Consider the following 22,574-nt stretch of genomic DNA (forward strand, 5'->3'; position numbering starts at 1 on the left):
ATGATGGAAGCTTCTAAAATTGAAAAAAAAAAATCTGTGTCCAACTGCAATCCATTGAAATGCAATCTGGGGATTACAGAACATCAGATGGTATCTAGCAACCACCACCCAGCAACCAGAGGAACACCGGGAGAGGCTCAGGGGAGAGGCGGGGCGGAGGACACAGGGTTTGAACGTTAGCGCAGATGATACTTGGGGTGGACAAATTATTCTGTTGTGGTTTTGCCTAGAATTACGTTTGGGGCTCTTACGTGTTAGAGCCTGTAGATGTCTATCATCACGATCGTCCTCTTTTTGAATCATGTTTCAAGAATGAAGAGATATGGCATTCCAAAGTCTCGTGGAAACCTAAAAATAACAATCACGAGTGTGTTTTGACTTAGTGTAAATCTCTTGCATTGGTCCTAAGAGTTATTTCTCCTTTCTTGGCATCAGAATATATGTATGATCTCAAACTCCTCTTAGGAGCCCAAATACACACGTATTGTCTGTTCATTGTCCAGTTATTTAAATCAAATAATAATTCCAATCGGTATAAAATTAGTTCTTGTACATTAGTCTAGATAGATAAGCAGCAAAACTTCCCAATTGCTTTTAGAGTGTGTGCTCAGTCTCCAGGGCCATGTCAGGGCATGACCCAGCAGAAAATCAACTGCGACCAGCGGCCGAGGCTTGTATTTCAGATCAGGCATGGAGAGTACGCGGCACTTGGATTGCCAGGGGCTTCTGTCATGTCTGAGGCAGACATTTCCAATCCATCATGGTGTTCCCTCACCAAGCCTCTGGCCGGCAGCTACTGTCAATCAAGCTGGTGTCTGGGGTGAAGCCGATCTTCAGCCCCATGAAAGCCATTTGTGGAGAGCCATAATGCAACTATCGTTAGGAGTTTGGGGTACCACTCACCCCTTTTCTCCTTTTAAAGTTCTGACCCATGGAGTACAGATGCACGATCAACAGCAAGGAAAGAGCGAGTGTATTTATTGCTAGGTAAGAGCACCGTGCCCAAGATGAGGCCCTGACAGGTCCAGCTCAGGGCTCCTGACGCTCCCTCTGCATCTTGGCACCTCCTCAGAGGCTGGCGGTGGAGCGAAGAGAGAGGGGGAGGTACAGGAAGCAGAAGAGGCAGGACAGGGGAAGAACGAGTAGGCAGGTCACATCCCAAGAAAACTAGCTTACTGCTTTCACCCCGTCTCCTTACAAATAAGAGCACAACCTCTCCCTCTTCCTCCTCCCGCAGTGCTGGGGACTGAACCCGGGGTGCTGTACCCCTGAGCCACATCTCCAGCCCCTTTTTATTTTGAGGCAGGGTCCTGCTGCGTTGCTGAGGGTGGCTTTGAACTTGGAATCCTCCTTCCTCAGCCTCCTGAGCCACTGAGATGACAGGCGTGGTCACTGCTCCTGGCAAGACGACTTCTTAGTGCCTGCTGTGTGGCAGGTGCTGGCTGACCGCGATGCCATCATCTACCTGGATGATCCCAAGGCCCTCTGAGGGACTGTGGCGGCTAAAAATAGGCAGGTGATGAACAAATCGGATCACAGGGAAACGTGGTACCCTCGAGGCAGAGGTGGGGGACTGGCACAGAGAGGTTCCCACACGTTCAGACCCACGGGGCAGCAGGAGGGGGGCTGTGGAGTTCAGGGAAGGAGCTGTCACCCAGGAGGAGGACCCGTCTGGCCGGAGGTGTGGCTTGTGGCGGAGAGTGCACCTGGCCTAGCTGCTGGGGGTGGCGAGGAAGAAGACCTTCTCCAGCTCCCTGTTCCTGCCACGTCTCCAAGGACCAAACCCCCGTGGACGTCAGCAGGCACCGGCCCTTTGTCGTGCTCTGTAAAAGGCAGCCTCCTTGGGGGATGGGAGACTCAGCACCGGGGCACAAGACAGAGCTCCACCTGGTGGGGCAGGCGTCCACCCAGGCAGGTGGCAAAGAACCCAAACCTCCATGACTTAACCGTGGGCAGAGCGGACAGTGAGGGCTCAGCAAGACAGATGGGCAGCCCTGCCTCCCGTGCTGAGTCTTCACCAACCCAAAATGTCAGCAGTACTGGGAATCCAGAGGACACGAGGGGACACATGGAGGGGCCCCCAGGGAACACCCAGGTACCAGAGGACAAAGGCAGCAGGTGATGAGGTTCCCCTAACGTCTGTCTGGGAGAGGAGGAGCTGTTCTGTACCCATGCACCAGCGCGCTCACCAGGAACTTTGGAAGCTGCTAGAGCATGTTTGGTGCCATCAGGCAACTATTGGTCGAAAACCTATGGCCGTACGTACCCAAGGAACTCGGCAACGTTTACTGTACTAGACCACACACAGGTGGAGAAGTCAGATTGATGACAGCAGCTAGGTGTTTCCCTTGGATCAGCCATCTGCCACAGTCCTCTTGCTGCTGTGACTTTACAAAATCAAGATGCACAAAATTAGCCGGGCACAGTGGCACACGCCTGTAATCTCAGCCTCTGGGAGGTGGAGACAGGAGGATCGTGAGTTCAAAGCCAGCCTCAGCAAAAGGGAGGCACTGAGCAACTCAGTGAGACCCTGTCTCTAAATAAAATACACAACTGGGCTGGGGACGTGGCTTGGTGGTTGAGTCCCCCTGAGTTCAATCCCTGGTACCTGCCCCCCTCAAAAAAAAAAAACATGCCCAAAATTTGATCTTTTCAGACTGGCTTTTTTGTTGTTGATTCAAGAGCAGTCTATGCCAGGGAATCATTATTGATAAATCAGTCTTTAATAATGAGTTAATAATCAGTACATGTTTATTGATCATTGATACATTGGCCTGTTTAAAATGATACATGCACGTATAGTCTTTCTCAGATTATAAGAAGGGATAACAGTAGCTTTGTTAATGAGTAAATTACTAATGAATGAACAAAGGCAGAGGGCCAGGTTGGAGCCATTGTTCTACTTGTTAGAAGTCCGTTGTTGAGGGCTGGGGTTGTGGCTCAGTGGGAAAGTGCTTGCCTAGTACAGGTGAGGCGCTGGGTTTGATCCTCAGCGCCACATAAAAGTACATGTATTTTTTTAAAGTATATTTTTGATCAGAATCTAGGGACTCTGAGTTTGGAACTCTTTCCTTTCTCCTTCAGAGTCTCTGCAATTAGCTGGCTAGTCTGTACCAGGGTAGCTTTCAATACTGCCTGGCGGGGACACAAGGCTGCACCCGTTGAGAGTCTTGGTAGATGCCCAGGCCACTTTATCCCCCTGTTGAGACCGAGCCAGTCCTATCCCACAGGAGATGTCCCATGACCTTTGAAAAGCCAGCCCTTGGTGGCTGGGCTAGCACTTTATGCATCTAACCTGTAAATGACCATTTGATGAGCCAGGTGCTGGTGGTAGCCAGAGCTGGAACTGTTAGCTTATTAAAAACATGGATTTCAGGGGGGTTTCCAAACGGGACTCTAGTCAAAGGATCTGGTTACCATAAGTAACTAAAGAGGATCTTTACAGGCAGGGCTCATTTCTAAAGTGGCTGTGTGGCACTACTCCCAGGGAGGGCAACCGTGGGCATGGGTCACCGGCTCTGTGTGGTACTGGACCTGCGCGATCCCTGCCTCCTTCTCAGAGGGACCGGCTTTCTCATTCCTGTCTGCAGGATGGGAAAGGGACCTCACAAGGCCAGAGTGAGTTCACCTGTGAAGTGGGAGGGTCGCGGTACCCCCTCCGGGGAAGGGAGAGGTTGAAAGGAGAGCTGCAGGGAGCCTCTCTGCACGGCCAGGCGGACCCTCTGTGGTCTCCCGTCACCGTGTGGGCCACCTTCTCTCTCTACAGCCCAGGCCTTCACGCAGCGGGAACTGGGCTTTTCGGCTTTTCAGCCATTTGCATGTGATGGTCGCACAGCTCAGCACGCAGAGGAGCCTTTTCCCCCTTCACAGATTTGACTTATTCCCAGAATTCCTCTTCCGTCCCCCAAAGAGAAGAAAGCTAAAGGCCCACGGTCCACGCAACTTGTGTGGTCCCTACTCTGAGGAGGATCACAAGTTCCAGGGCAGCCTGGGCAACTTAGCCAGACTCGGCCTCAAAACAAAATCAAATAGAGGGTAGGAGGTGCAGCTAGGCGCAGAGCCCCGGGTCTAGCATGTGCAGGGCCTGGGTTCCACCCAGCATGGCCCAAAGAAAAAACGCCAAAAGGTGCTGAGAAGGGTTTTTTAAATAGCCAGATCCCGTTAGTCTACAATGTGAAACAAAGCAGAACTTTAACTCTGGATCCGGCAGCTGGCCAGGTGGGTCCTTCTGGCACCTCGAAGGAAGGAGCCGTCCGACCTCTGCCTGGCTTTGGCTCACTCTCCACCGACCTCGTCACTCTTGGCCTGCAGGTGTGTCGCTTTGATCTCCGTGTCCCTGGTCACCTGGCTGTCCCTCTTCTGGGGTCTGGCTCCGTCACTCTGTGTTCCATCTTATTTGCAGAACCTCAACCTGTACTGTGGGTGTGGGTGTCTTTCTCCTCTGGGCGTGTGACAGGTTGAACTGTGTGTCCCCCAAAAGTTCTGCTGGAACTTAACAGATAAGAGGTCATGAGGGCCGGCCCTGGACCAATACGACCCTGTCTTCACCAGAGGGGGAGCTGGGGTCGGGAAACAGGCAGGGAGGGGCCACGTGAAGACAAGGAGAGAGGGGGTGCCCCACACCTAGGAAGGCCAAGATGGACAGCCAGCGGGAGAAGCAGGGCGCCTCCGAGCCACCTCAGCCCTCGAGGGCTGCCCTAGGTGCCTCCATCTCCACCCACACTGGCACCTGGTGCCCATTGCTGTGGCTCAGATCACTTGGTTGGTGGCTTTCTATCCACAGCAGTGCCAGCCGACGGAAGCAGCATGTACGACCCGCGCAGTTCCACCACCCGGCTGGGCAAGGGATTTGCCTCCATTCAGAAGGGAACACGTGATTACGTAGGCAGGTCCCCGGTCCCTGGGAGCCTGGAGTCCTTCGGGGGGAGGAAAACCCCAGGTCCACACCAGCCAGCTGAGAGTGGTAGTTGTTAAAGGTCGTGGTTGGTGCCCTGCGTCTGTCTACTCAGGAGGGACCTGGAGGCATCTCGCTGGGTAGACGGTTCGGATCACCAACTGCAACGGCTGCTCACATCGGGCAGTTACCTTAACCCCCACCAAACATTCTCATTGGGCTCTTCCATCATTCAAAAGGTAATTCCTCTCTCTAGACGCCATGGCACACACCTGTAAGTCCAGGAACTTGGGAGGCTGAGGCAGGAGGATGGAGAGTTCAAAGCCAGCCTCAGCAACTTAGACCTTATGCAACTTCGTGGGACCCTGTCTCAAAATAAAAAATAAAAAGGGCTGGTGATGTGGCTCAGTGGTTAAGCCCCATTCCCCACACTGAGAGAGAGAGAGACACTCGTTCCTGAAATTTTCTCCAGTTATAGGAATTATTCAGACCAGCCCTGAAATATTTTCTCCTCCATCTGTGTGCAGCAGCATTAAGAAGAACAAGTCACTGACAATGGATTCCACCCCCTGAGCTCCAAGCGCTGTGGCTTGCTGAAGCTTGGGCTCCAGGTGGGCAACGTGATCCTTAATATTTCCAAAGGACGGATTTCACACGTGCTCAGCCATTCCCATTACACTGTGGAAGCGAATCATTGGGGCTGAGAATATTGTTCTGCCAAAGAAATAATTGACGTTGCTTGGAGCTGAAGATCTCAAACTAATGGACCTTTGCAGGACGGCAGCCCAGAAACCGGAAGCAGTTCCCTTATTTTATTCCAACTTGGACCTGTCATTTCTTATACCACAGCCCCTCAGCCAGGGCCACAGAGGGGCTTTGCCTTTAAGCCTAAAATCCTAAGTGTTGACCCTTCCTGCTCTATTAAAGCCATTTATTATTCCTGACCCGTGCTCTGTGCAGGCATGGCAGCCTAATCCAGCAGACCCACACCATTCTGAAACTGCAAGCTCTATTTATTGTAATGTCTGGTTGCCTGGGCGATGGGGCAGAGGGGGACACTCTAACCAGGTAAAGCACATTCATGGGACAGACACCTGCACACTAGAAATCACTCACTATCCATTTCAAGTTCAAATTCAACCGGGCATTGTTTGTTTTTATTTGCAAAACACAGCACCAATAAAACCGCCCCCTGGAATAGGAGACCTGACCCTGACCTGCCCGCGGAGGAGCATGGAAAGGAAGAGGAGCGTGAGCCCCGTGACCATTGGCACCTGGAGGGGCTTCCTGGCCTAGCCTTGGCCATGTGGCCGTGGGCAGTGTCTAGGCAGCTCCTCTGGGCTCTGTCCTCTTCTGGAGAGAGCACATGTGACACTTGTCCCCTCCAGTTGCTACGCCTTAGCACAGGGCAGAGCAAGCCGAGCCATCTCAGAGTCTGAGGTGGAGGAGAAATCGGTAACCTGTTCCTGTCTTCCTCCACCATTTTTCTATTCTGTTCATCATGGTCTTTTTAGGGTAAATTTGGATTTTCTAAAAGGTTCATTTTGCCAGTGGGGGCATTTTTTTTTTTTTGGCACCAAGAGATTCCCTCACCTCACCTGAATTTTTCCCTTGCCGCCCAATGACTATGAAATGTTATTAAAATTTAGCATTTAAATTTCATTAGTATTTTAATCTGATACTGTGGCATATTATGGTCCATCGGCTTGCTGGGCCACCTAAGAAACAGTGATGATGACACATTTCCTGGGGTTTCCTTTGTTCCGGGCGCTCCGTTAACCCCTGAAGCACCCAGCCACACAGAATCCTGTAATTCTATGAGATGGTTACAATTATGTCTGTTTTATAAAAAATGCTATTTCTAAAAACGGAAACCACTTCCCCAAGAAGACAGCTGGTTCCGTGGAGTCGATGGGAATTAGGAATTGAGCTTTGTTCTCACTTTGTTTCCTGCAGGGCTACGGACAGTTGCTTGCGCACACAGCATTGCCGGAGAAGGAGGTCAGCTCCGCAAACTCCCGCCTGCAGTGACCCAGGACGGCCACTAGGTGTCCTCCTCAACCAATTTTGCGAGCTCGAGGCCACCGGAGGCTGTCAGGAAAGGCTTTGCCACACACTCTCCTAGGACTTGCACCTTCTGTGCACGCTGCAGACCAAGCCCCGCCTGACCCAGAAGCTTCTGCTTCAAAGAAAGGCCGTGAGATTGAGCAGGGCCCAGCTCTGCATGGATGGACGCCCGTCTCTACACACCTTTGACCCCCCAGGGGCTTCTCTGGTGTGGACTACTGTCCTGGCTGGCCCTGCAGGGACCTGGCACCTGACTTGCCCAGTGTCCCGTATCTACCAGACGTGTTTGGTCCCCTGCATGCAGCTTTTTCTAGGATGTCTTCAGTGACCTGTATTCAGCTTTCAAATAAATAAACTATAAAAAGTTGACAGTTGTAGCTATTTTCAAATTTAACTGGCTTCTTGTACCCTCATTGGCCTGTTCTGGCCAGCTGTCTATGCCACAGAAAGGCAGGTACTTGACTTTGAGGTAGCAGCAGGGCTAAGCCCAGGCTGAGGCCAGACACGCCCCAGGGGCCCAACATGGGGTGTGTCCCTCAGGCTCTCCCAAGGGTGCCTGGTCCTTGTCCTGGCCTGGAGGAGAGGTGTGGCCCAAGGGTCAGAAAAAGGCCTTGATTGGCCAGGGCTCTGCACAGCCTCCCTCCACCATGGGCTCCAGAGGCAGGAACTCGCACTCCACCAAGGCTCCGTCTGATGCACCTGTGGTTTGGAACCCGGGCTTTGTACCTTCTAGCTATGAACTTGGGCAAGCAGCCGGAACATCCCTGAGCTTTTGTGTGGAATGAATAAGGGCAAGACTGCTTCAAGGATTAAAAAAAAAAAAAAAAAAAAAAGAAAAGATTCCAAGACCTATGGCGGTGTCTGAGACGTGAATCAGTATTGTCATGTCAGTGGTTAAGTGAACGCAGAGCAAATCCTTGACTTTCTAGATGGTGCTTAGTGCTCAACAGACAGGCCGTTTTTGTGTGTGTCTTTTCTAGGAACTAGTTTATAGCACGACACACCTGCCAGGAACCCAGTGTTGTGCTGTTACATGCCTTGTTTGGGGCAGTGTACACCACGCCCTGGCGAGGTGGGCACTGAGAGGAAACTGTGTCCAGGACAGGCAGGAAACCCAGGCTTGCTAGTGCCCAGCAAGTGGCGGGAGGCTGGGAGAGTCCAACCTGGCTGCCAGGTCTCCAGGTCCGCCTGACTTCAAAGCCACACCGCTAACCACTACTTTATGGAGAGGGCGACGTCTGCAGACACCGTCTACCCAGAGGCTCCCCCAGGCTAATTGAAGGGCTGGGGAGATGCCCTTCCCAGACCTGGGCTGCCAGCGCCCTGATGGGACCCGTCTGGTCCTGGCTTCCCAGCCTTTGATCTTCTGGGGGAAGCCAGTCTCCTCTGCAGAGGAGGAGAGGGCACCTGGAGGATAGAGCTCTGAGCTGTGGGGAGGGAGGGGGAGGGGGCCAGAAAGCTCCCTGGGGACCTGGGGAGCCCTCAGCACCTCCGCAGAGGCCACCGGGCCTTCTCACCCTCTGCCAGGGTTGACTCCAGCCCTTCATCAGGGGTCATCTCCTGGCCACACCTGATCCGGAACCTGCCCGAGTGGCACATCCTGAAAGCCCAGTGCTCCAGGCTGCCCTGGGCCTCAGCCCTCCCCTGGACTGCTCTCCTGCTGACTCCTTCCCTCTTCATTTCCACACGTTGTTTCTATGTAAGAGAAGTAAGTTCTCCCTCCCTCCCTCCCCCCTCCACCCCTTCTCTCTCTCTTTCTTCTCACTCCCAGCTGGCCTGCAACCCCTGGGGCCAGGAGATCCTCCCACCTCAGCCTCCTGAGCAGGGGGACGGTAGCCGTGCACCGTGCATGTCCTACTGCCTGGCTCAGCAACTGCTTTGTGTACGACGTTGTGGTTCATAAAGAGCATCCATGTGGTTGGGTGCGAGACCACACCTGTCATCCCCGTGACGCAGGAGGCTGACTCAGGACATCACAAGTTCAAGGCCAGCCTGGGCAAGTTAGCAGGGTCCGGTCGCAAAATAAAATTGAAAAGGGCTGGGGACGTGGCTCAGGTAGAGCGCCTCTGGTTCCATCCCCAGCAGCCCCCGCCCCATAAGAGCAGGAGACGTAGGGCCCAGAGATGGGGGTGAGTTTAGCTTTACAGTGTGTGTGTGTGTGTGTGGTCACGGAACCAAGGGCCTGGAGAGTCCCCTCCATCCTGACGGGAGGTTGAGATCCCTTTCTCGCAGCTGAGGGACTGAATGAGGCCACAGGGGGCGACCCACCTTCGGGACTTTGGAGAGAGCGGCTTTCCCGTGACCAGCTCTCCTCAACACAGGCAGAGCCTGGCTGCTGCTTCTAAAACTGTCTAAAACTGCCAGGTCTCCTGCACCTACAGCCCTGGTGACGCCCACCACTCTCCCGCCTAGAAAGCTGCTGTCCGTTTTCTTGATCCGCTCTTCCTTCCTCGGAGCCCCTGGTGTCTCCTGATTCCAGGTGTCCCTCATGCCCTGAAGATCCCCTGTCACCACTCAGAGGCTTTCCCTCCCTGGGCTGTGAGCTTGAGGAGGCTACCCAGACCCCGCTGCACAGCCGCGAGCACGGCGTCCCAGAGCAGAGTTCCAGGACGGCTCCTGGGGGCCCCGGGGGAGCACGTCCTATTTCACAGCATCGCACTGCCCTGGGCAGTCAAAAGCGGGGAAGGATCAATGGATGGTTTCAGAGCTGATCCATACTTAGTTCATTATGGTCATCTGTGATCCTAACAAGTACCTCACCAGTGTAAGACATTTCATGGACTAGGAAAGACCTTCAGAGGGTTACTAGGTCTGCGGATGAGCTCATGCAGGAATAAATAATTTCAGCTGAAGCGGTCACCTGGACCTGCAGCACCTGCGTCAGGGTGACCTTGCTCTGCCCTTTGGTAAACAAAAGAAATCGGGGTCTGTTATCTTTAAGTGATGATGAGCCAGGAGAGGTGGCTTAGCAAGCTGTCACTGACCCACTGAGAGCCCTTTCTGTATATCACAGGTTCATCATCTCTTACCCAACAGGCTTGGGCCTAGAGGACAAGGGACCGGGAGAGAGAGGGCGGAGAGGGCGGGAGGGAAGGGGGAAGTCCTGGAGAACAATGTGGGCCAGATTATATTGTGTGCATGGATGAATGCGTAACAGGGAATCCCACCCGCCATTGTGCTCAACTATAATGCAGAGGAAAAAAAAAAAGATAAACAAAACAGAACAAAATGCTTGGGCCAAGAAATGTCTCAGAGTTCAGATCTAAAATGATTTTTTTTTTTTTTGCAATAGCTGCGTATTCATAATGAGATATCTTGGGGAGAAAAACGAAAACTAAACATGAAACTCATTTGTATTGTCTATATACTTGAGGGCCTCCCTTGAAAGTGATATTACACAATACTTTAAAACAATTTTGTGCATGAAGCAAAGCTGCATGGCTTGGGATTTTCCCCCTGGGGCACCAGGTTGCTGCTCAGAAGCATCAGGGTTGGGACCCTCTTGGATCCCCCATCAGGAGCCCTCAGCCTGGGGTGGTTGGGGATCTCCTTCCTCCTCTCCTCCCAGCAGCGGCTGACTTGGTGAACTGCCTGGCCTTGCCGGTTCCTGGATTTGGATTCTTTGCCCTCAGACGGGGTTTGTAGCCCTCCACTCCTCGCTGGCCTGCTGCGGGGTCCAAGTGAGCCACTACACTGTGAGCACCTGTGCACCTGGCCTGGCACACGGGAGCCAGGGCTGAGCACTCCCAGCTCTCGGGCAGCAGCCCAGGCTGCCTTCTGTCTGTCCCCGGGTGGACAAGGGTGGGCTAGAGGGGACGTCGAGGAGGACGAGGAAGCACCCGGGGAAACCCGGAGACAAGGGTGGCAACAGAAGATGAGGGGTCAGCAGAGCCTCGACAGGGGGCAGGGAGTCTTCTATTATCTTCTGGAGGGTGTCCCTGGCCCTGCAGGATTATAAAGGACAGCCCCCAACTTGCCCCTTACCAAGGGCACTGACCTGGGTGGACTTCCAGGCAGCACCAGCGAGTGTGGTCTGAAAACTTGGTTCCTGGAATATTTCACTTTACAAAATAAGAGGTTCACCATGCACTGGACGTTTTAAAACCTGGTCTCTCACCACTGAGAGTTTGAAAGCACAGTGGGCAAAACCAACCGGGCAGAACCGCTCTGTGTTCCTTCCTGCTTACAACATTCATGTTTTCATGAGTACAAGGGAGAATTTTTTCAAGTGTAGGAAAAAATATAAATATCAAGGAAAGAGAGGCAATTAAAAAAAAATCCACCTTGTAAAACATAGAGCTTTGTGAAATAGCTCAAAATGTATTAATAGAGAGGCCCCAAATAGGAGGAAAACATAAATTTCAGGAATGTACATACTATGATGCTAGATTAAAAAAAAATTACACATGGAAAATATTCAAACTGATATATGATAAACGAGCCATTGCTGTACCTGGGGTGTTAGGCCCACACCGAACAATTGCCTTTTTCTTTTGTGCATTTGCTTTCAGGTTTGTGTTTGAGATTTACACCATGTGTATAGAATGTTTTACAATGAATTGGGAGGTCTGCGTGTTGGAGAACTTGGTGTTTGTCACTTCTTGGTCTTAATAAACTCATCAACGTGGTGGACACTCGTCTTTTAGACGAACAGGAACAGGAAAAGGTTATTTTCATGTAACACATATGAGAAATAGACATATCAGAAATATCAAGCTCTTCCCACAATTCATTTCCCATTCCGACTATTCTCCCCACTGAGCAGGATAAAAAGATGTCAAATGCAGTAGTCTCTTGAGTAGATAAGGCTCGTTTGCCAGTCTCTGAACTGAGTGTGAGTCACTTGTTATGATGTGACTCCACATGGCCAAGGTCGGGAAGCCTCCCCGCCCACTTAGTATATCTCTCGCAAGGGGAGACAGCTTTATGTTACCCACGGAGCTGCTCTGAATCACCGAGAAGGAAATACCTTGCTGCCGAGCCAGGATGTGCCACCAACCAGGGGAACCCTGCTTTCAGAGGTAAATACAAAGCGATGTGCACCTCAGGGTCAAATACTAAAAACCCCGAAATCCTGCCCAGCTTTGAAGTAGGGTGCGTGAAACTGCCTCGGAAGAGCCCCAACAAACACGGAAGGATGCGCAGACGTGTTCAGTAGCACACCTTGAGTTTATTGACCTACGTAAAAAAATAATAGGTCTTAAAAAGTCAGAACAGTAAAAGAATATGCAAAAGGGCATTTCTGCATCTAGAAGGCTATACAAATATGAAAAAAGGAATAAGTTATTATTATTATTCTTGTGCTCATGGGTTTTTTTTTTCCTCCAAATTTTTCCCCCAAACTTCATTTCTAATGATACAAATGACTAAGGACCGGTTTAACAAATCAGTTTTATGTATATATTACATGCTCTGGGAATATGGATAGAAAATTGTTCCAAAAAAGTTGTTCAGAAACGTTTCTATTCACAATATGAACAAGAGACTTGTAGAAAAGGGGAGGGTCCAGGAGCACCGTGGATGGGATTGTGAAGCACAGTAAGGGTGACGATGATCGCTCTGGAAGACGGAAATCATGTGTTCAACAAACCAGCCAACCCTACAATAAAACACAGCCAATCGGTTCTTCCTGGGAAGGTAGGAGGTAGATCTAGCCTCATAGTTCAATCTACGGCAGCGGCAAGGAATTTTTTTCTTTTAATGTTAACCTTGTTTGTGACACTGGGGGATAGGGAACTGCGGATGGGATGTAGACAATGTTGAATTCCCTCAGGTTCACCATCTTTTTTTTTTCTTTTGGGGGGTGGGTACTGGGGATCGAACTCAGGAGCACTGGACCCCAGAGCCACATCCCTAGCCCTATTTTGTATTTTATTTAGAGACAGGGTCTCACCGAGTTGCTTAGCACCTCGCTTTTTGCTGAGGCTGGCTTTGAACTCGTGATCCTCCTGCCTCAGCCTCCTGAGCCACTGGATGACAGGTGTGGGCCACCACGCCCGGCTAAGGTTCACCATCTTAAGGCACTCGGTTCACCTACGATGATGTGGCTTTTTGTTTTGTTTTGTTACTGTCTGGGGCCCTTTCTGTATCATTGAGAATACTTTTCAAACTCTTGATCATGAAAACGCTCCGCACGGAGTCTACCATTTCACACGACAGGCAAGATGGGGAGTCCCCAGCCTGGACAAGAACCACTCATCAAGCCCGAGGAGGGGGAAGAGAACAGGTGCTCCGGGGACGCGGTACCTTAGAAAGCCCTCGAGGCCGACTCTGGTGCTCAGGGGCCTGCTTCATCCCCCCCCCCCCCCCCCCCGTGGCTACCAGAAGTCATCTCGCAGGATGCGACGGCAGTGTCTGTCTAGAACCCGCGCCATGGTGCTTTGAAAAAGGTCACTCTTCACAACAGCCTAAACACATTTACACGCATTCGGAACTTCATGAAAACCCAGCTTCTCTTCAAGTAATTTTCCAATACTGTCTACATGGTTCGTGTCCGTGTCCCCACGGCAGGCTCCTCTCCGAGGCTCACAAGGTCACGCTGCTGATGAGCCGCGCGCGGCCCAGGACCCCCGGTTTCCCTTCCTTCTGCATTCTCCATTGTGCTCTGAAACCCTGGCCTGCCCGCCCAGGGGACGCCCTCCCTGAATGCAGTCATGGTTTTGAGGTCTGCCTTCGACGATTTACTCCCTCCCAAAGTGCACGCCGTGGGAGGGCGTCTGGCGGAGTCCTGTCCTGCAGGGGCCCTGGGTGGGCCTGGACTCGGAGCAGGGCGCCTGGGCTGCAGAGATTTCCTTGCAGGCAGCCTGGGCCCTCCGCCCTGGGCACCCTCGGGTCTCTGGAGCCCACAGCCTTCCGGGGAGACACGCACATCTTGCAAGGCACACCAGGGTGAGACGCAGGCTCGGCAGAGAGCTCCGACGGCAGGTCAGACTAACGTCCCAGGCTTTGAGTCTTCGTGCCAGTACAGCCTCTGCTCCCCGCTGTCCAGGCCGCCCTCCAGCCCGGGCGCAGCTGCACCGTCCAGTTGGTGGGCCTCTGGGTACTGTCTGCAGAAGAACCAAACCGTTAGGACTTGTGCGCACACGGACGGCGGTACTCAAAATCGTTAGTAGGGGGCACCACTGAGCAAGGGTTTCCAGTCCTGGGAGACGAGGCCGAGGGGGGACTGCAGCCATCTCCGCCATACTGGGACCAGGGTCCGTCAGGCCCACAAAGGGGGCCTTCCATTCCTGGGACAGGTGCCATTGCTCGGCTTATGTCTACCATTGACCTAGACCCGGAGGGCATCGATCACACACTAACTTGTAGGTGTTTGTCAGGAAGAAGTGCAATCACTTCTGTGTAGTAGGGAAGACTATGGGTTACAGTTTTATCGCCCCCTGGGATTTTAACTAGTTTGGGGTAACTTTAGTAACCTTATTGCAGCGATGTCTCTTTCATTGTCCAGAATTCTCATTGAACCAGCATGAACAATCTGCTAGTTCCATGACTGATAGGTGAAATAAATCTTGGACGCATGCTCATTTAAAACTTCGAGAGTCATATTTTTTAACTTTTTTTAAAAAATGGGGGAAATGTGTCTAAAGGCAGCAGAGGCACCTTAGGACCCTCTCTACCTCCCAGGGGTTTATGGGTCAACTATGACGTGGCGGTGACCCAGGAAATCCCATCACGTGGAAAAACCGTGGGCCCCTGTGGATGATATATAGTCACATAAGCACACCCCGTTACACAGACCATTCTGATAAGCCAAACCACGTTACTGTAATGGAAGGTTAAAACAGGTTAGAGGGTTAGCAGGCTTCTACTTGAAATCTCAACATCCTTTAGTACGGGTGATAAAGTCTGGAAGAACGGCTTGGGAAACAAATGGGATGCCAGTCCCCGGTTTTCTTAGTGTTTCCACGTTAACGAAAGCCAAGCCGGGTTCCGAAACGGTACACATCAGAGCAAGCACAACAGCAGCTATGCAAGCAGCCACACACACAGTCAGGGGCTGTACTTACTACCGCTGGCTACGCTTAGCAAGAGGGAATGCAAAACTGATCTCATCTCTGGAGACACAACCAGGCTCCGGGACAGAGGCCCTGGGTTCTGCCTAGTGGTAGGTAGTTAGACAGGGCGGGGAGAGGGAGAGGAAAACAGGAAGCGAAAGAACAGAAGTTATTCCCAAACACAGGGTGCAGTGCACTAGCAGAGCCGAGGAAGTGACTGTATTACATACTCTTTGACACAAGGGCCTCCAGCATTTCTGCCTGGGAAGGCAGACCCCTATACCAAGTCCTACTGGGGAGAAAGGTTGTATTGGTAAAGCTTCATAGCTTTCCATAGGACTAAGACGTGGATACTTTGGGGGAAGAGTCTCTAAATAAGGCGCTCTTAATTTATTTAAAAAAAAAAAAATCCTGATATATTGCTAAGTATTTCATATCTTTAGCTAAAAGGAAAATCTAAAGTCTTTCATCAGGATCTTGGAACTTATTACGTCTCTTATTTTAAAAATCACATTTTCATAAAAACAACACATAGATAGATTTTTGCTATCACCCCTGCCTTGTTAGTAAGTTAATTTGATTGGATTGCATCCTGATTAAAAGTCCTACATAAACATGTAGGTCTACGTAGGGACTTCTACCTCTCTGCAGGCGGGAGGGGAAGTGGGCCAAACTTTCTGTGAATCTGAAAATACACTGTCCAGGGCTCAGGCTGTGGTAGAGCGCTTGCCTAGCATGTGTGAGGCACTGGGTCCGACTCTCAGCACCACATATAAATAAATGAAATAAAGGCCCAATGACAACTAAAGAAAAAAAAATACACTTTCCAGTTTAACCCATTAGCTCTGAATTTGAAATGCTAAGGAGATAATCTGGAATTCAGACAAATATCTTGCACAAAGGTGTTAATAGCAGCATTACTGATAATTGAAAAAGGAAGAAAGAACTAAAAAATATCCCACTGTTCAAAAATTTGAGGGCTCTTAAAGAAAGTATGCTATATTCATTAAGCAGAAAATCATATCAGTATATAAAAGAAGATTTAAAGAATTAAAAAAGAAAGTTATGTTATGATGTTAAGTTTAAAAAATGGGATATGCAGTTTCCTATGCAACATGACATGTAAAAATGCACCTACAAAATCATTTAATACCATGTTAGAACTGGTACAGAAAAATGGGAAAAATATGCCAAAGAGCTGCTATCTCTGGGTGGCAGAATGATGGATGGAGGATAATTAATTCCTTTATTATGTGCGAGCTCCCACCCTGAGCTCATGTATGCATACACACATACAATAGGACCTTTAAATAGCTCCGAGCTTCCTGTACATTATGAACTCTGAAAACAGGGACTCCTCCACACAGCTGCCTGAGACACACAGGCAGACTTGGGAAAAACAGGCTTTTCTCTAAAAATGCTGAGCACTTCCTGAGTCCAGTAAAAGAGACATGAAAGACCGTAGGGCTGTCTTACACACTGGGTCAAGAGAGAAGATCGTAAAATTAGAGAAACAAGGAGACTATCTGCAACTGTACCGCAACGGTGCTTAGACCTGCCCTGGGAAGGTCCAGCCCCAACATGGGCCAGGTATTGGGGTTCTTACTCCTAACTCCTGATCAAGTAATATTCAACAAGCCTGAGCCACCAGACGTCCTCTGAAGTATATTTTCATTAACAGTCTATTTTGAGCACACCCTTTGTTTAAGCTGAGACAATTGGCTCAACATCTCAAGCCAAGAAAAACTCCCACTGAATGTGGAGAACACAAACAAGGTTTGGGGGTTGAATATCTGCCGTTCGCTTGCCACCCTACAGGCCTTAATAAGAAGTAACCCCTCCAATTCCCCAGGACAGAGCTCTGCAGATGTTAAGGGTCCGTGCAAGTCTCTTCTGTCTGAAGCAATCTTAAAAAAGACAAACCAAAGTTTCTGAAAAACCCCCAATGGGCTCAGCACTTCTTGGCACCTGGGTGTGGATTATAATTTGTGACAAAGAAGGAGAAATGACCTCTCCCAATGGAATTCGTCCTTTGCACATAGTAAGAATGGAAAACCATGTGATTGAGAGTGTGCAATTCTTTAAACCCATGGTTCTTGGGTGCTTCCTCTAACATTTGGAAAGAACTGATTTTGAAGACCAATAGGACAGGGTCCGTGGTTTCTTGGAACATCGGGTCAGACTTACACAGAGTGAATGGCTGACATCCAGCTGACTATCTGTGGGGACCTTGGGATAAGCAGCTTTCTGGAGTGGACTTTTAATTCTGGCAGAGTTACAGAAGAGACAAGTGGACGTTGTCACTAATACAGTTTCAAGTACTGCCTTAACAAAACAAAACCAAAAACCACCACCACCACCACCGCAAAACCCCCTCAGCCTCAGCATTTTGCATACATACAGACTTTAAGACCAGGGCAGCGTCTGAATCAACCATATTGGTGCTCAGGATACTTTTCCTGGAAGGGGCCAGATATTTTGGCTTTGCAGGTCATATGCTGTCTTTCCGGGCTTTTTAGCTCCGTCCTTGCAATGCAAGAATGTCCATAGCTAACATAGAAATGAGTGAGCATGGATACTTTCCAATAAAATGCTATCTTACCAAAACTGGGTGTGGCCTGCAGGCTGCAGTTTACCAACCCCTGAGTTACGTGGTTTAACATTCACGAAGTGGGGTAGGATCCCTGGCTACTTTTGAACAGGACCAGGCTTTTAAGCACAGCTTCTCCTTACCTGCTGGGCGAGGGCAAAGGATGGTACACGGTGCCATAGCAGCTGGTGTACGGATGGGCGGGAGTCTCATATTCCGATAGCCCTATGGTCAACTGGGTCCTCCAGTTCCCAGAAGTGTTTGTAGAAGACACTGGAAATCAGAATGGAAAGAGATAAAATTAGTTGAAACATTCAAAGTGAAAACTGTTTGGGTTACTTAGAAGCATGTGATAACCAGCTGTGTGGAGAGTAGACATTGTCCATGCTGGGAACTGACCCCAGGGCTTTGCCTGGGCTGAGCACGTGCTCTACCACTGAGCCACAGTTGCAGCCAAGCCAGACCTTGGAATCCAGAGGGCTCCTTTTCTAATTTGGGGATGAAATGACCAAGTGACACTGGGCAAATAGCCTACCCTCTTTAAGCCTTAGTTTTCTCATCTGTGGAGTGAGGTTAATAACATATATTCGGTATACCTATAATACCATGATTAAATAAGAAAATTATGAACATCTTTAGTGCACTGTCTGATGGCTACAGAGTAAGCACTCAAGAAATGATAACTATTTGGGGGCACAGTGATGCCTGCCTATAATCCCAGCAATTCAGGAGGATCACAAGTTCAAGGTCAGCTTAGGCAACTTAGCAAGACCCTATCTCAAAATAAAAAAATAAAAAGGGCTAGGAATGGAGCTCAGGGGTACAGTACTTGTTTATCCCAGGTGCCATCCCTAGTACTGCACACATACACCCGTACTCACACAAACACATACACACTCACACACATGCACAAATGATAGCTGTCAATAGTATTGTTACTGGGAATAAGGTTAATTGAAAAACATTTAAAGCAAGATGTACTTCAAACACTGAGATGGAACAAAGTGTTGGGAATCTACAAGGACATCGCAAGTCCACAGGAAAGAGACTCTGCTGCTGAACTGAAGCCAACCAAAAGACAGTGCACCTTGCTCCACACACGAATTGACAGCAAGCTTCAGCAATCCTTGAAAACAAAGAAGACACAGAATCCCCAAATGAATGACCCAGCCCCCATGAAGGAATGGTGGTGGGGCTGGGGTGGTGTGGGTGGCCCTCGGGTCCCACTCAGGCACATCCACCTCTACAGCAAAAACTGAGAGAATTAACAAGAGGGCTTTGGACACCTCACTTCTGAGGGGTCTCAATCTCGATCACTACAGGACACTTTGGCAAGAGAAGGCTGTTCCCTGTAAATGCCCACACATAAAAGTGGAAGAGAAATTCATCCCAACAGACACATAAAACCCAACACAGGAATGAATACAAGAAATATGGGGGGGGGAAGTTAATACAATACTTCATAAAGCAACTGACTCCAGAGATACTGAAGTGGGTGAAAAATCAGATAAAGAATTCAAAAGAATGATTATAGAAATGATCAATGATTTCAAGAGAACACAGAAAAACAATTGAATGAATTAAAGAAATCAGTACAAGAGCAAGAATTTCAATAAGGAGATAGAGATGTTGAAAAAGAACCAAACAAATCTTGCAAATGAAAGATACAATGAATCAAATAGAATGTTCAGCTGAAAGTCTGTTGAATGGAGTAGACCATGCTTAAGATAGAATTGGAAATTAGAAGACAAAGTGGCTGAAAGTATTAAAGAAAAGAGTTGGAAGATAAAGTGGTCAGATAGTACTAAAGAAAAGAAATTAAGTCACCAGAATATATAAGACCAAAATACACAAGAACTCTGACACAACATTAAAAAACCCAGTTTAAGAATCATTGGAATTGAACAGGGTTCTGAGGCTAATGGTATAAAGTCTTCAAGAAAATAATGACAGAAAAAATTTCCCAACCTTGAGAAGGAGATGGGCACTCATAGGCAGGATGCATTCAGAACCCCAAGTACCCAAGATCAAAAAGGAATCTCTTGATGACACACCATAATTAAAATGCCTAACCTACAGAACAAGGATAGGATTTTAAAAGTCTCAAGAGTAAAATTCCAGGTTACATTTTGAGGTAAGTAAATCTCAATTTATTTCCGATTTCAGCACAAACTCTAAAATAAATGTGAATCAAGATTGCTTTATTGCAGCATAGCTATCCTTCAGAATCAAAGGAGAAATAAAACCCTTCCAAGATAAGCAAGATAAGCAGAAATTAAAGGAAGGCGTAACAGCGAAGCCAGCCCTACAGAAAATACACACAGAAATACTTCACACCAAATAAATAAAAAACTAACCCCAGATCTCACAAGGGAACAAATCTCATTTGAAGAATAGCTAAACAGACGAGAAATGGGACCAAATAAATAACAGAAATAAATAAAAATGGCAAGAAGTAATATACATCCCTCTGTGATAACACTGAATGTAAATGATCTCAACTCTCTGGCAGACTGGATCACAAAATAGGATCCAACTAGTGTTGTTCGCAAGAGACTCCCCTCACAGACACAGCCAGCCACAGGCTGAACGTGAAAGGCTAGAAACGGATATACTACCCAAAGGGAGCCTGAAAACAAGCAGAACTGGCTATTCTCATATCTGAATGTCACAGCATACTGGTAAAGGGACATCCAAACAAGAAGATATAACAATAGTTAATATTTATGCCCCAAATGTCGGTGTGCCTGATTACATAAAACAGACACGACTTGAATTAAGACTCAGATAAACCCCAGAACGACAATATTGGGTGATTTCACATCTGTCACCAATCGATAGGTTATCTAGAGATAAACTGAGTAAAGACTCTTCAGGCCTAAAAATAAATGTTATAAATCAAGTGGACTTAATAGATATCTACAGAATATTCCATCCCCAAACAGACCATACAGAAGCTATATAAACACAGAGACTGAACAATACATTTTTGAAGGATGAATGGGTGATGGAAGAAATTGGGAGAAATTTTTAAAAAATACTTAAAATCAAATGAGAATAGCGATGCAATATATCAGAACCCCTGGGACTCTCTGAAGGCAGTTCTAAGAGAAAAGTTTACGGCAGTAAGTGCCTACAGAAGGAAATCAGAACAATTCCAAATAAACAACTCAATAGGCATCTCAATACCCCTGAAAAACAAGAAAAAATTCCCAAACCAGTAGAAAGAAGAAGATAATAAGGATCAGAGCCAAAATCAATGAAATTGAGAAAAAAAAAATACAAAGGATCAATGAAACCAAGAGTTGGCTCTTTGAAAAGATGAACAACCAACCAAAGAAAAAGAGAGAAGGCCTAAATTAATAAAATTAGAGATGAAAAGGAGAAGTCATCAGAGATATCACAGAAAAGCATCATAGGAACTGTTTTGAAAACTTATACAATAAATTGGAAAACCTTGAATTAAGGGATGCATTTCTAGACACATATGCTCTGCCTAAATTGAATCAAGAGAACATAAAAAAAAAAAAACCTAAATAGAGCAATAACTAGCAATGAGATAAAATCAATAACAAAAGGCCTATCAAGAATGGAAAGTCCACAGCCAGGTAGATTCTCAGCTGGATTCTACCTGACCTTTAAAGAAGAACTAATGTTCTTCAAATCACTGCATGAAATAGGAAAGAATAGAAAACGTATGAATTCATACCAAAACCAGATAAGGGACATATCGAGGAAAACTACAGACCAATATCCCTGATGAACTTAGATGCAAACATCTTTAATAAAATAATAGCAAGTCATATTCAACAACATATTAAGAAGATTGTACATCATGACCAAGTTGATTTTATCTCAGGGATGTAAGGTTACGAGTATGGTAGCATTCACAAATTGATAAATGTAACTCACCACATAAGTAGGATTAAGGACAAAAACCACAGTTATCTCAATAGATGTGAGAAAGCCCTTGACAAAATTTAGCATCCATTCATTCATGATAAAAACATGGAAGAAACTAGGGATAGAAGGAACCGACCTCAACATCATAAAGACTATACACAACAAACCCAAAGCCAACATCATAGTGGAGAAAAACTGAAATCGTTTTCTTTAAAATTGGGAACAAGACAAAGATGTCCACTCTCACCACTCCTACTTGATATAGCACTAGAAATTGTAGCCAAAGCAATTAAACAAGAGAAGGAAATAAAAGGGATAAAAATAGGAAAATAAAAAGAGTTAAATTAATATTGGGTGATTTCAATACATGTCTGTTACCAATAGGTAGGTTTTCTCAGGCAAATGGGCAAATGAGCTAAACAGATGCTTCCCAAAAGAAGAAATACTGACGGCCAACAAATATACTAGAAAAAGTTCCACATCATTATAATTAGAGACATGCAAATCAAAACACTGAGATCTCATCTCACACTAGTCAGAATGGCGGTCCAAGAGTACAGATCATAATAAGTGCTGGAGAGGATGTGGAGAAAAAGGAACACATTTATACTGATGGTGGAATTATAAGTTAGTACAACCACTACGGATGTCAGTATGGAGGCTCCTCAAAAGGCTAGTCGTGGAACCACCAGATGACCCAGCTGTAGCACTCTTCAGTATTTACCCTGAAGAATTAAGGGCATCTCACCACAGTGACACATACACACACACCCACGTTCACAGCTGCACCATTCATAAGAGCCAAACCACGGAACCAGCCTAGGTGTCTATCAGAAGATGAACGGATAAAGAAAATGTGGTACAGATACACAACAGAGTTTTATTCAGCCATAAAGAAAAATGGAATCATGTTGTTTTCAGGAAAATGGATCTTGAGAACATCATGTTAAGTGAAATAAGCCGAACTCGAAAAGTAAGGCTCAGATGTTTTCTCTCATGTGTGGACACTGTACCAAGGTAAGGAAAAGAAAGGGGAGAGTCCATGAAAACCAAAGGTGGGTTAGTGGAGGGATGAGGGGAGGGCAGGGGAAGTGCTGGGGACTGATACTGAGTAAATCACATGGAT

The 22,574-nt window shown here is 47.9% G+C and overlaps 1 protein-coding gene across 6 annotated transcripts in view; it reads right to left on the reverse strand.

Moving 5' to 3' along the window:
• Positions 1-13,263: 13,263 nt before the first annotated feature.
• Frmd4b (FERM domain containing 4B) overlaps positions 13,264-22,574 on the reverse strand; it is a 190,663-nt gene continuing 181,352 nt past the window's right edge. For all 6 annotated transcript variants that reach the window (XM_046425713.2, XM_046425710.2, XM_046425709.2 and 3 more), the window contains 2 exons: positions 17,689-17,818; positions 13,264-14,007 (listed from right to left, as the gene is read on the reverse strand). In XM_046425713.2, coding sequence (XP_046281669.1) covers positions 13,887-14,007; positions 17,689-17,818 — 251 coding nt within the window. In that variant the 3' untranslated portion in view covers positions 13,264-13,886. The remainder of the gene's footprint in view (positions 14,008-17,688; positions 17,819-22,574) is intronic.

Source organism: Marmota monax, unplaced genomic scaffold (assembly GCF_021218885.2).
Source record: "Marmota monax isolate L192 unplaced genomic scaffold, Marmota_monax_Labrador192_F-V1.1 WCK01_AAM20220418_F8-fsc00028, whole genome shotgun sequence".
Classification (NCBI taxonomy): domain Eukaryota; kingdom Metazoa; phylum Chordata; class Mammalia; order Rodentia; family Sciuridae; genus Marmota; species Marmota monax.